Source organism: Leptodactylus fuscus, chromosome 1 (assembly GCF_031893055.1).
Source record: "Leptodactylus fuscus isolate aLepFus1 chromosome 1, aLepFus1.hap2, whole genome shotgun sequence".
NCBI lineage: Eukaryota > Metazoa > Chordata > Amphibia > Anura > Leptodactylidae > Leptodactylus > Leptodactylus fuscus.
Genome location: NC_134265.1, coordinates 24,883,700 through 24,898,306, shown reverse-complemented (window position 1 = coordinate 24,898,306; position 14,607 = coordinate 24,883,700). Strand labels below are relative to the sequence as shown.

The window sequence follows — 14,607 nt, the reverse complement described above, 5'->3', positions numbered from 1 at the left end:
ATTAGCAATTGAGGTTTCAAGCATAGTGTTGCTGGGTCTATGTCCTTATGACAAATCTTCCTTGGCCCTATAGTTCAGAATTGTCATAGGGCCACGGTGGATTCAACTATACATCCAACCAAACCACTTCTACATCCGTCCACTTATAAACTCAATTAGGACAAGAAGTGGACGGCACAAAATCACAAATCTCTGAAATCCCTGATAAAAGCCCAGGATTAAGCGGTCACAGATGAAAAAAATACTCTATGGTCCCCCTATACAGAGAAAATGGTAGCGTCTGCCTGGAAAGGATCTTCGTACCTGCACAATGGGACGGGTCCATGTTGTTGTGCGATTGTTATGATTGACATAATATGTGCGTCCTTTAGCGTCTTTCCTTTCTTCCCAGCCTGACGGTAACCCCGGAGTGGTATGTACATAGGCCACCGATGGCTGTTTGTATGTAAAAAATTATTACCATACTGTGATCATTGGTAAAACTTTGCTTAAAAAAATGCAATTTACAGAAAATAATCCTATTCCACATCTTATAGATCTGCATAACAGTCTTAAAGAGCAGCACCAGTCAGATCCAAACAATGTTTAGTACCAGGTCAGCTCCATTTTCTCAACACTAGAGGGCAGTATCACAGTAATAATGCTGGTGCTGTAAGCACATGGAGCACAGGTTGTCAGACTAATAGTTGGGGGGTTATAAAATAGACAACCATCTTACAGAGTTGATTGTTTTACTTACTTGGAAAAGTGGACAAAGTGTAATACTCAGAAAAAAAAAATTCTCTTCCCAGAATGAAGAGACTATTAAAGGGGACCTTTCAGCACCACCACTTCATTGCATCATTCAATAGACCTCACACTACCGATTCTGGCACAGTTGGAATTTTTTGTCTAGGCCCCAGCATTCCCGAGCAATCACTGTTGCTAGTTTCAGTAAAATTACGCTTTCAAACCAGGTAGGCGGTGCTAGACTGGAGCAGAGAGACAAGGACCGCCCACCATACAGCAGAGAGCATGATTGTGTTGAAACTAACAGCAATGATAGCGCAGGAACGGTGGAAGCTGGAGAAAAAATTCCAACTGTGCTGGAATCAGTGGAAAAGTGACTATTGAAGGATGCATGAATTGGAGTTGGTGAGAGGCTCCCTTTAAATCAGAAGCATGAAAGACATTTATATCTAAAAAATATTTTTTAGCAACTTTACTTTGGCAATATTAGTATACACTGGTTTCGCACTAACCCTTAAAGGGGTTGTCCAGAAATGTATTTTTTCTGGATGCTGGGGAAAGGTAAAAATAAAACCCATACTTGTCTACCTCTGGCGCTCCAGTGTTGCTGGTCAGCTGTCCAGCCCCAGGGGTTGTTCCGGCAGAAGTCCTCACTGCACTTGACCACTGAGGCCAAGCACATACATCACCTGTGACATCCCTGGTCATTTCCTAAGGTCGCCGACTGGCCTCAGAGGTCAAGTGTGGTGAGGACTACCGCCAGAACAACAGAACCGAACAGCAGACTGGGACAACAGAGCGCCAGGGACAGGTGAATATGTTTTTTTTCACCTTCAAAAAAAGCAGTTATTTTGGAGAACCCCTAAAAATAAAAAATTCAACATGCCCGATCCTTTTATTTACCCCGAGAATGCTGAACAAGCTTTAAGTGAACAACTAATACACATGAAATGATCATCAGTCTTGTGAAGATCTGGGGGTTGGGCAGATATTAGTCTAATGTGTATGTGGTCTTCAATCTTCAACTGTGTTGTGAAAGCACAACCTGCTGTACAGTATATCCTGGAGCTACTTAACATATCTAGGCCTTAAAGGGGTTTTCCAGTACTAGGATATGGATGACCCATCAATACCCAATTGGTGGGGGTCCAACATCCAGCAGCCTCATTGTTTACCGGTTTGAAGAAATTGGTCTGCGCCCAAACATAGCGCTGTCTATTGACTAGTGGCTGGGATTGGTACTACAGCTCGGTTCCAATCAGTTGAGCTACAAACAGGCCATGTGACCCATCAAGATGTTCTAGAAAACCCCTTTAATGGAGCGAAAAAAAATAAATATAGCCGTAAATCAGCATGGTAGTAGCGCCTCATGAATAATTTTTAAAGTGGACCTTCCCTTTAAGAGATTAACTGAAAAACTCAATGGTAAAATATACATCCCAGTACAAACCGGCCAAAATATCGTAATACATGGTAAAAATAAAAACATTTTTGAGGTTCAATAAATTATTTTATCAGAAGGAATTTTGCCCCATGTGGGGTAACAAGACCAATGGTCTGGCCAATGATAAAGCAGATTGTCCTACTACAACCCTACAGACATTACCGTGGAATCCTCTCCACCAGTCACAGTTGAAGACCGCGCTCTTCCCGTTGGGGTGCTGGGCTCCTGAACAATAATGTGACCATTAAAAACTAAAAAAAACACTACAGGGTCAACTTGAGGATTGATTTATAGTTAGCCGAGAAGGTGAATGGTTAAGGAAGAGGAATTAGATTCACACAAATAATTAGGTAAGTAATTTGGTAAGATCATTGGATCGATTTGCCAAAAGACAGATGGAGAATTTTCAAGATTGTCTCTACCGCCTAACGCGCTTGTCGGAGAGGGGCCATGTGTCCGGTGTGGGCCAAATTTTTTTTTTTTTTCTGGGAGAGTTCCTGGAAGGAGTAGGTGACTGCTGTAAGTATGATGATGTGAAACATGAGCGAGTGATTCGTGAGTGATAGAAACTGTCAATGACAGGGTAATCGCCCAACACGGCCTCTCAAATATAAGTATTATGATGAGACACCGGTCACAAGTCAACAAGTAAATATCCAGTCCAAGCCCTGAATGAATTTCAGCCATTTCAATACGAAGTCAACCGATTTACCTAAATCTTGGCCTAAAAAATAATAAAAAATTTCAAATAAAGAAGTTTTCTCTTTGGCCAAGTTTTTAATTAGTTATATCTTGATTCATGGACAACCAAGGTGGCCACTATTTTAGCTTCCAGTTTGACAGGATATTTTTGATTTTCCTTGGCAGTATACTATACATGGAGTTGTCAAGGATTTTTTTTTTGCACGGGAAGTAATAGAGTATGTACCATTGGGGCAGCCCAAGTGATATCCTCTGGAGAGGCCTAAGCACATGTTGACTAAAGTATAGTCTAAGATTGAGGGAAGAAGGGCCATAGTCAAGCACCAAGACCTCGTGTTAGGACAAGTTTTGGCATCTACCACTAGTAAGAAGCCCTATGTTTATCCTCTTTGGTTGCCCTTGGTGGTAAGTACAAGGACACCACCTTAAAATTCCACCAAATCAAAAAATTTCAACTCTAAAAGGTGAAATGATTTTGTGCCTTTAGCACTCCAACGTGGCGAACCGTAATAGTTGACAAGCCATTGACTTCCCCAAGGCCAACACTCTTCTGCTGCCGGTCATTCCTATGATCTGATCGGATACCCGTGCCCATTTTAAAATAGAATACAAAAAGAAGAGAAGGAGAAGAGGTCCACATAGTTTATCATCCAATAGTGACGGAATATTTCACTTCTCCTCATATTGACTCTTCATTTTCATCATTTTCCAATTTTTGGTTTCGATGACTTCATACTGGCCATAGAGAGGTAGGTAGTTGACCTTCTTTAGGTCAACTGAAACAAAAATATGGCATGTCCAAGTATCAGGAATAACTTATCCTGATTTTTTTCTTATCTTGGAGACATTCTTCCTCCAAAAGAGTCCATAAAGGTTTCAACGGGGATAAGGCTTCTCGTGACCAACAAGGATCCATACCTTGCATCAAGAAACATATCAATCGACTTCGACGATAAGAAGGAAAAAAAGAAGAGGGAATAACGGAGGAAATGTCAATACTGGCGGGTAGGATAGGATTCCTGAGTCCTCTCGGGACTAAATGTCAATACTGGGAGTCAAAGTTTACGTAGGAGGTGTCTGAGCAAACCCAGATTGGAAATGGTCATGACAAGCTATCCTGGGTTGGATGACCTACTGAAGACTCACCCAAATGAACAACTCGAACTGACCTTAGTCTAATGGGTGAAGACCACCTTTAGAAGTTCCTTTTCTCAGCAAAAGTAAAGGGTGGGTCGTGGAGTTTAGGATCTCCAAAGCTTCTCAGGTCCCTCATTTCAACACTGCACCCAACACGTTACATGGCTGGTACGGTTTGTCTGGACCCAAAATTCTACCACTACCGCGAGAAGAAGAACCTGCCTCAAGTCAGGGAGTACTACATTGATGAACGTTATCTAAGGTCACGGATGGATTCTTCTTAAAATTTACAAATGATTAGAAAGAGTCAAAAATTTCCACCGGTTGTAAGAGATGTTTCAGCTCAGCTCCACCTGTGTGAGGTAGGTTTTGGTAGAAGGTAACCATGTTTTTTTTTTTCTTAAAATGGAGCAGTCAAAATAAGAAGGTAAAGATTTCATAGGTCAAAGAAGGAGCCAATAAATGTCCAAAAATAAACATGGGGAAATGCCACCCAGTGGAGAAAGAATCCAGTTACTAGATATGGTCCTATATCAAACGGCAAAGAGAGTAATGTGATATTTTTGTACATCGTTTTGATCTTTTTAGATCACTTTGCTAACAATTTAGAGAATAACATTTTTTGTGATTGGATAAAATCAAGAACAAAACATAAAATTGCTACGGAAGAAAAAAACAGGCCGCCAAATCACCAAGGATATCACCGTAACATGCAGTTGTCTTTTTCCTGTTCAAAGCATCTTCCATACAATGGCTTGGAAAAGAGAAAAAATTAAAAAAAACTTTGTTCTCTTGAGACTCGAGTCTAATGGCCCTTGGCTTGCACTCCACCACGTCCACGTTGGACCATATGTAGACCTTCTGGAGACTTCAAGGACACCAAGAAGTCATATGACCCTTTGGACAGTGAAGGGGAGACCAAAAATGTAACCAGGATCCAAGCCAAAAAGTTGCAGGACTCCATGCTTTCATAACAGGAAAGAAGTTCAACAAAGAAAGGAAGAATCTTAAGAAAATTAGTGATGTGAAGGTTAATTTACCATTGCTAAATGAGCCTGCTCCGCAACGCCATCTGTCACACTGCAAGACCTCAATCTGGACGAAGGCTCCCTCTGCTGAAAAACAGACCATCGAAGAGATTTGGTAAAAATTTTTTAAAGAAAAACTGAAAAATCTGTGACAACATCTACAACCAACATGATAAATACCCTGGCGTCTAACACACACAGGATGAGGCCCTAATAAAAAAATAAAATTAAATTAAGGAAGAGGTTTTCTTTTGTTTTTTCAAAAAATCACCACGTTGTATTGCGAATTAAATGTTACCTTTCGTCTTTCCCAAGCGGTTTGCTGCGGTGGAGAAAAAATGTGGTGTCTATGGTTAGTATTTGTATTCCCTGAGATAGAATTCTGGTACAAGCTCATGTGAAAAAAATAAAATAAAAATCTAAAAATAAATAAAATCTAGAAAAAAAAATTTGAATTTTTTTTTTAATAAAAGTCTTAGTACTGTATGTACAAAATTAAAAATGACCCTCAAAAATTAGTGGTCACTTCCTATAGGGGAAGACCTGCCTGCTAGTTATTTTATGTCTTTTGCCACTTTTGTTTTCTTTTTTTTTTTAGATCAGCGCTCTGATTTGTCAGAGCTGTTATCCGTGACTACACTTCAGCCTATAGGGAGTCTGAGACACGCCCTGTTTCCTCATTGGTTCTGGCTGCAGCAGCATGAACCAATGATGAGGTTGGGGGTGTGTCTAGACTACCTCACGCTTCCTTTAGGCACTGCAGCTATACTCTACGTAAGACACGCCCCGTTTCCTCATTGGTTCTGGCTGCAGCTGCCTGAACCAATGATGAGGTAGGGGGTGTGTCTAGACTACCTCACATTCCCTGTAGGCACTGTAGCTATACTGTAGTCACAAATCCCAGCTCTGGCCTAAAAGCAGCAGGTATTAACCCCTGAAGGTATGACTTGCACTTCATTAATCTCAAAACTGGAGGTTCGCTTTAATTTTTGGATGTGGAGTAAGATTATAATCTAAAAATAATTTCCTCTTAAAAATAGTATCAGTAGTAAATAAAGATCCTCAAATCATCCCATTCTGACCAAATTCTCATCTTTTTAAGAAAATCACATATTTATCTGGGCAAGGTGGCTGCTATCCAGTAACAATGTGGGTAGCATTAGATTAAGATTACATGGAAACCATCAGAAAGTTGCTGTTGACGTATCGGTTACTCATACATCCGTCAAAACTTTGCTTATAATGACAGGAATACATTTATGGATTTAGGACTCTAAACCACCCACCGTTCCTGTGCCGGACCTCAGGGTGTACAGCTCTGGCTCCAATACAAAACTAGGAGCACCAGAGAGGAGTCCGATGAGACTCTACGGACTCCTCTCTGGGCAAGTATAAAACTTTTTTTTTAATTTTTTTAATATGGCTGCCAATTGTGTTATAACAGGGCGATTTGGGACGCTATACTACTCCGCTCCTTATGAACCAGGGATTTAGAGTCCAAAGTCCTCCTGACCAGTTCCCTTTAATGCAATGTAAAGCCATAATAAACTCCAGCAGCAGATACTATAGCCTGTTTGTAGATGGTTTCCAATTTTTATACACTATATAAAGTAAAAATTAAATAAACACTTAGATCGGTAGGGGCCTGACACCCACTACTTCCATCGTTTAGTTTCTCTCAAAAACTGATACACAGAGAACGAAGCAGGAAGCAAATAGCGCTGTTCTCTATGTAGTGGCCGAACTGAGTCACTGCAGCTTAGGTCCCAGTCAAATGAATGAGATCTGGTCTGGCCACTATAGAAAACGGTGCTGTCTGCTTCCTACTCCATTCTCTGTGCATCAGCTGCACGAAGGGAGTGCCGGGTGTCTGTCCCTACCAATCTGGTACTCATGACCCATCCTTAGAATAGGTCAATATTTTTAGCCTGAACAAGTCCTTTAAGAGATTATATAGGACTAGGAAAACATGTATTTTTAAAGACACAGTGTTACACCTGTTCACAGGTTGTGACTAGTATTGCAGCTCAAGTCAACTGAAGTGTAGAGAGCTGAGCTGCAATACCACGCCCAACCTGAGGACAGATGGGGCGCTGTTACTGGAAGAAAGGAGCCACGTTCTTCTAATACAGCCCAAAAACATCAGAGAGAGAAGGTAGAGGAATGAGTTGAAGCATGAGGCTGATACTCTGCTGGGATGATGTGAAGATCTCAGTAGATTGTAAGTTCCAGAATTCTAATTACTTGTAATTTGTTGACACAGTAGTAATTGCAGGCTGGGCATGTCATGGTGGCGCGGCGGATGTGTGCCAACTGCAATCTTACTACTTACAATAAGTGAACTGAACTGTTCCCCATTGGACTCCGAATTAATCTGTAGCCTCCGGTTAAGCTCTTCAGAAAGTTCCAAAGCGCTGGCCCGGGAGACTGGAGAGGCAGGTGGCGGCAGCGAAGTGTTCAGAGTGTCACTGCTCAGACTCATCTCCTCAGAAATGGTCTCCCATGGCTGGAGAAGGAAACAAACAAACAAGCTTCAATAACAGAGACGAGACGTGCGCTCCATCCTCACCTGTCAGGAGGCAATATTCGCTAAGTGAACAATGAAGGTCCTTGATAAGATCAGTCGATGGCGCTCAATGGTTGGCCGGATGTTTTCGCTGCTCGGAGAAATCATCTGAAGCGGTTACAGTAGGATACAGATAACAGAGAGTGGAAATATCGATTGACGTTCCCGAAGGCAGATTATAGCAATTGGCTTTAGAAAGGAGAAAAGAAAGGCAAGGGGTGGCGAGAGATTCGGTGCGCTGCCCGTCCTCTAAAGTTCTTAGAAGGGTCTTCAGATGTTGTCTAGATACGTTACCGGCTTTGCCCATCTTAATACCAATTGGGGGCAGACGCTTTAAGGGGCTGTCCATTATATATATATATATATATATATATATATATATATATATATATATCCAAAACATACAAAACATACTCACCTGTCCCTGGTGCGTACAATAAAATGATAAAATTATGTCCTCCTGCATCACCATTATACAGATTGATGTAGTTTCCATTTAAAGGGGACCTTTCCCCACCTCTTTACAGCCCTCAGTAGAGGCCACTCCACTGATTTCGACTTCGTTAGAATTTTTTCCCTAGCCCTCACCGTTCCCGAGCAATCAGTGCTGATAGTTGCAGCACCCAATATACTAATGAAGCTCTCTGGGATAGAGCAGGTAGTCTAGGACCGCCTATTTTTCAGTAGAGAGTCTGGCATATTGGGTGCTGAAGTGAACAACATTGATTGCTCAGGAATGGTAGGGGCTAGAGAAAAAATTCCAACTGTGATGGAATCAGTGTAGCGGTGCCTATTAAAGGGTGCAAAGAAATGGAGGTGGCGAAATGTTCCTTTTAACTCACTGAAAGCTGGAGACATCTGTGTGCATATAATGCCCCTAGTAGTGGTCACGGGCAAGCAGAATTCAAGTAGGGGTTCAATGCCAGGTCCACTCGCGCCAAGGAACCCATGAAATGGGCCCATTCCAGAAGCCCTGCCCCAGAGGAACTGCATAATCAGCAAACAAGGGTATTGAAAGCTTTCCTAATGGACACAGAAAGAGGATAGAGGGGGAACCCAACACCAAATATTCCTATAATCTAGACAGGATCCTAGATTCCAGATTGAAGGAATTTTACTGACTATGCAAGAAGTATTACTAACTTGCGGTTTCCCAATCCAGTCTATTTTTGGCCCCTGGGACACAGATCCTTGACTAATCTGCCCAAGGTCACAGGGAGATGACACTGGAATTCGAGGCAGAGGTCTGGAGCGTGTCTCCTTGTCATTGTTAGTCTGTAACCTCACCCACAAGCCCCTTCCAAATCATGACAGTGGAGTTTGAGATATTTGTTTATCTAGATGACCACCCCGTGGGTGGTCCTATTAAAGCTGTCTCATCATCGCCCATTGGTGACAAAACTAACCCTTATGAGACACATCACAGAGTCGGGGGTTTTAGTTTAAATGCCTGTGGGTCACGTTACAAATACTTTGCATTGCTTTTCTCTTGTACTCTAGTTACAACCAAAGCTATACTCAAAAATCTGCTGTTGCCTGTAGATGTAAATGCTTTAAGCACGTAGCTTCATGTATCTGTCATCTGGGCTCCCATAATGCACTAAAAGCCAACAGGTGCTGCAAACTTAGCTTTGGATGTGAATGGAGAAGAAAGCATCAGATAGTACTAGCAGGGTAGGTAGAGTATTTGCAAAGTTATGGTACTCGGGGGTAAAATTGGGCACTGAGTCATCCATTCACCTTCCTTTGCAGATTTCTGCTGTTGTCCTTGGATAGACATGCTCAACTTATATTGTACAACAGACATGTAGTTCCATTGTATTGGTAAATAAAGCTGCTATAATGCACCCAAAACCAGAATTTAGCTTTGGATGTAAACGGAGGAGAAACAATCAAACAATACAGGATAGGTTTGCATTTGCAAAGTTGCTCAATTGTTCAGGAATGAGGGCAGCGTGGACGCCATGTGATCCTAAACCCTATAGGGGCGGGTGATGTTCTGTTTATGGGATTTCAGGGCACCATATAACACAAGGTCAGCGGGTAACTGTCACTGCTGTTATCGCTTCTGCCTGTGACACGGAATAAGCCCCTGAGTATCAGGCAGGCCGGGCGAGATGCTTTGTATTCAGGAGACAGGGGCGATTAGCGAGCCGTGTGCCAGCCGCGCCAGTCCTGCTCTGTAATAACCTCTAAGTGATATTGCAGGCTGTAAACAAGGCATCAGCCAGCAGCGGGACTCTTTACATGGATTTCCTACGTGCCAGCTTGGTACCCGATACACTGTTGTAAAGATCAAAACAGAGAAAGTCTCCAGGGCGAATGACAGGAGCAGTGACAGATTTGTCAAGGTGTCAGGGACACGGGCCTTGTGTCTAGAGCCAGTGTAAATACGAGAGAAGAAAGCACCCGCTAGTATATACCCTTTATGCCACTCTACAAAAGGGGGCACACCCCAGTACTAGGAAGTTCCGATCACCCTCCATTATCAAGTAGTATCAAGCTGGAGGGGTATTTTGGGCAGGGTCACTTCCGCAACCTCGCCATGATGACTCAGGAAGGTCGGATTTTGCTCCCCTACCATGGAGAACGGGTGACCACTTGATTTTGCACGGTTCCTGGATGCCGTTTTCTTCTTATTAACCGTCATATTTATAGCACTGGCATAATCCATAGCATTGTTCAGACATGCAGTTATTAGTCCCTGTGGCCAGTGACGTTCACAGTTTTATTTCCAAATTTAAGATGTCTTATGATGTCATAAGTCGATTAACCTTTCACCACCTCCATCAACTCAGCACCTTTCATCTTCAAAAGGCTCCGCTCCACCGATTCCGGCGCAGTTGAAATTTTTTCTCTAGTCCCCGCCATTCCTGAGCATTGCTTTTGCTGTGCATTTCAGAATCTCTATGGGTCAGGTGGGCGGTCTCTGACTCTGAACCAGTCTCAGGGCTGCCCATCTGATACGGGTATATTGGGTGATGAAAGTAACCGCACCTATAGCTCAGGAATGGTGGGGGTTAGTGAAAAAATTACAACGATGACACCTATTATAGGATGCAAAGAGATGGAGTCAGTGGAGGTGGTGAAAAGTTCCCTTTAAGGACAGGCCTTTTGATGCTTCGTGAGAGCTATACCTTATGGAACCAAAGATTTACCCACCTCTGGTATATCGGCTCCTTCTACATGTTCGGGCTCAAGGTCTTCACTGATGTGTCTCCTGGACCGGAAGACTCTGTGCGCCTCCTGCTGAATGTGCCTGATGTTATTATCAGATTCGGAGGTGACGTCTCTGGTAAGGGGCATGAAAAAAACGGTAAGTGGCAGAACACAATGACACAGAACAGCAGCTACCAACCCAAGCCCAAGGAAGGGCGGGATAGGTGAAGCAAAGGTCATGTGCTGAAAGCCTAAGAGCATTAACAGCATTATAGGTAATTACAAAAAAAAAAGTTGGATAAGATAAGATAATCCTTTAATAGTCCCACAAAGGACTATGAACAGTGACTGTATCGGCGTTCAGGGTACGTACATTAGGCTTGGCCGGTGCCACTGTGTGGTCCTGTTATTATGATTGACATAATACGTGCGCCCAAGATTGTCCACTTTCTCCTCCCATCCTGGTGGCATAGGGGGAGCCGGCAGCTCTTGTTGGTGTGGAGAGGTAGAGTCATTGGAGTCTACAACATCCCAGGCCTGCTGGAGGGTGAGAACATGACAAATCACATTAAAAAGGGGAAATTCCAGCCAAAATTAAAAAGATTTAATATTTTTTCAACCAATTTTTAATGATACACTTCTTTTTAAAGAATTTAAAAAAATATATACATATATATTTTTTTTTTTTTTTTTTTTAATTTATTTTAAGTACTACATCATGCAATTTTCATTCTGGCCACTAAACCTAATAAACTGATATTTATCACATTTTACAGCGGTTTGCTTTACAGCAGTCACCTCATTTACATCACAGACCGCATTAAAATACAAGATAACACCTCTATAGATAACACCACCACTCATCATGACAACCACTACTGACATCTTGCACTCCCCCTCCTTGCACAGATTATGCCCCTCCCATAGGGCTCATTGATTTTGCTTCAGTCTATTGCCCATGACTATACTGTAAAGCGTATCACTAAATGTGGCTAACATAGCGGAGGACAAGATCAGGCAAAATGGCCGCCCCAATAATCATGTACAAAAAAAATAGAACAAAAATCCATCACCACCATTCATTTCAATGTCCGCCATGTAATACTACATATCACCTGCAGTGGCCGCTACAGGGCACTCCAGAAAAATCAGCTATTTTTGGAGGGTGCTGGGACTTTATCGTCCCAATGGCTAATGAGTCAAAAGAAATGGCTACCAAACTCCTAAGGAATCACTCACCCATCATCCACCTCTCAGATTCCAGTCTGACCTGTAATACGAGTGTTTTTGAGCTTCATGTAATTATCAAGACATAAATCTGGATTACCTGGATTACTCAGGCCTAAACTCCCCTAAAAAATGGTCCATTGTCTCTATAAGTGGTTACACTCCGAGCCAATGATCAACCTGAGCAGCACACAGAGTGGTTGGTAATGAGTTAAACGTGTATGTTGTGCAGAATCTACACATGGCACTCTGGAGGGTCTCTAAAATAAAATAAAATTAATCATGGACTGTTCCATCGCTTGAACACCCCCACCAATAATCTCCAGGGTCTCTCATCATTAAGTGTTTAATTTCCCTACAGTGCCTCCGCAGGAGAAGTGAAGAATTACACCTACTCGTTCAAAGTGGGGACTGTCCATGTAACACACACATGCCAGGATCTGATATACAGTCCTAAGTCAGGGACTTCTCAACACAGAATTGTAAAAATTTGGTGAAAAAAACTAGTTCTGGGGCCAGGCAGTGGATATTGCTAGGAAAAGGGCACCATTTTTAGATAAAAGCAGCTTTTTTTAAAAAAAAAAAAATCTAGAACAACCCCTTTAAAAGAAGTGCTTATGGCGGCCATTTTGAAGGTCAATTTTGCTTGGCTGGCCATATAACATTTAACCAACCCCTTCCCACCACCATCAGAGTCATGTATTGGCCATGGACATGATGGTTCGGCTACCCAAGCATGGAAACCTGTGTGTCACCTGATGGACCAATGGAGTCCATGAGTTAATAAAGTCCATTTCATGCCTCCAGTATCCATCCTGTGACAGATTGGGCATGATGTGGTGTCCATTAATAATGGACGCCACAAGATAGATGTGAACTGAGACTCGTAGAAACACTGAGGGCCCGTGTCCTGTGGTCGTCACCAATGACTAGAGGAGTGCTGTGCCCCATCTAAAATCTTTGGCCACTCTTTTAAGGCTGGTCTTACACGGCCGTAATGTAAGTAAATTTGCGGACACATTATATTCAATGCGGCCTCTTACACCACTAGATATTTTATCCATGGTGTGGCCAGGCCGCAACCGTGGTCCGCAATTTATAGGACATGTCCGTAATGGCTGTGAATTGCCGCACTGCACGGACTCGCCCATAGGACTCGCGGTAGGACACGACATCTGCGGAGCCTATGTTGCCAATCAGCAACTTGCGGACCGTACATTCAATACGGTCGTGTAAGACCAACCTAAGGGAAACAGACAGTCAAGTTGGAGGCAGACAGACCATGACCCCTTCTTTATTTCTCCCAAATAAAGCCAAGTGAGACCAATGGCCATTGGTAGTCAGTAGTCACGGTGGCCTTACCTCATACCTTTGGCAGAATTGGTGGTTGACAATTCTACATAGCCAATCGTACCATCAGAAAAGTAGTAGGGCTGCCATACACGTAAGACCCTCAGCCAGTTTAGATTTGTACGACCCTTCCCTAATGTGTATGTGGGACCGTGAGAGTAAAACAAACTACACAGAGTGAACTCTCTTCGCTGGTAACACAAGGTCTCATTTTACCTCCGATTCTTCCCTCTGCTCGCTGGTTTCCTCCTCTTGGGCTCCGTTCTTTGGCAGATACGCCATCTTTAATCTCAGGAAACCTTTCACCCGAGATTTGTGGCTGGAAAATTCAATGTATGGAGTCAATGGGCAAGTTCAATATAAGTCGGCAGAACACAGAGACCACATCCAATAAGCGATCGCTCACCTTCTTGGTCTGAGTAAAAAGTCTTTGAATGTGTACGGCCTCTCCATTGTTGGATCTTCTGTCTGTTAACAAGAAGGTTAATTTTTAACATCGTCTTTCCCTCAGGAGCATTGACTTTACCCCTGATGTGCATGTTATTCACTCAGAAGGAACATTCCTGCACTGGTTTTTACGTAATAAAATATGTGAACCCTCAGGAATGGTCAGAAATTTTTAGTCTAAATGGGTTCCGACAATCATCCTAAAGCCTTATGAGATCTGGATCTGGTCCAAAGGCCCCTTTGCTGCATAAGATGACCCAAGTTTTATAAATTCCACATGGTAGGTGAGGGTGTTGTTCGGATTTAGCACACAGGTCTAGGATCTTCAAGTCCATCTTTGCCCACTTCCCTGAGATAAGGGGCCAGCCCATGGATTTTTGGCAAATCTCTCAGGCCCATCAGAACGTTCCTACATTCGTCAGGCTCTCGGTCATCCTTTATGAGGCGTGGGCACGTTACAAAAGGGGTATGGTGGGAACATTGGCGACACACAACTTAAAAGGGGCATGGTTCTATAATAAAGGGGTACGCTCAACCAGTCCTTCAAAGATTATGTTCAAGTTACTCCATACTTGCCAACTCTCCCGGGAGCTTCAAAGTCTCCCCCCAAAAAATGGATAACCTCCCAGACAAGCAGGCGAAGCTTCCGAGCTGTTGGGTTACTAGTCACTTTATATGGGAGTTGGGCACCTTCGGTGCTGTCATGTCCGTAGGACGCCCACGTCACAATAAGGTGAGCGTGGCAGTATGCAAAGAGGAAGTATCCACACCCATAGGGTGTGTGACCTTGTCCAGAAATTTTTGAAGCACGCATGTGG

At 42.9% G+C, this 14,607-nt stretch overlaps 1 protein-coding gene across 5 annotated transcripts in view; it reads right to left on the bottom strand.

Moving 5' to 3' along the window:
• The window catches only part of NEDD4L (NEDD4 like E3 ubiquitin protein ligase), a 217,193-nt gene that overhangs the window by 37,390 nt on the left and 165,196 nt on the right, over nucleotides 1-14,607 (bottom strand). For 2 of the 5 annotated variants that reach the window (XM_075268368.1, XM_075268343.1), the window contains 7 exons: nucleotides 13,749-13,810; nucleotides 13,559-13,661; nucleotides 11,139-11,305; nucleotides 10,769-10,898; nucleotides 7,373-7,546; nucleotides 5,053-5,127; nucleotides 304-435 (listed from right to left, as the gene is read on the bottom strand). In XM_075268368.1, the coding sequence (XP_075124469.1) occupies nucleotides 304-435; nucleotides 5,053-5,127; nucleotides 7,373-7,546; nucleotides 10,769-10,898; nucleotides 11,139-11,305; nucleotides 13,559-13,661; nucleotides 13,749-13,810 (843 nt within the window). Of the gene's footprint in view, nucleotides 1-303; nucleotides 436-2,335; nucleotides 2,399-5,052; nucleotides 5,128-5,338; nucleotides 5,363-7,372; nucleotides 7,547-10,768; nucleotides 10,899-11,138; nucleotides 11,306-13,558; nucleotides 13,662-13,748; nucleotides 13,811-14,607 lie in introns of all 5 variants that reach the window. The other 3 variants (XM_075268361.1, XM_075268377.1, XM_075268352.1) reach the window with 3 other exon arrangements.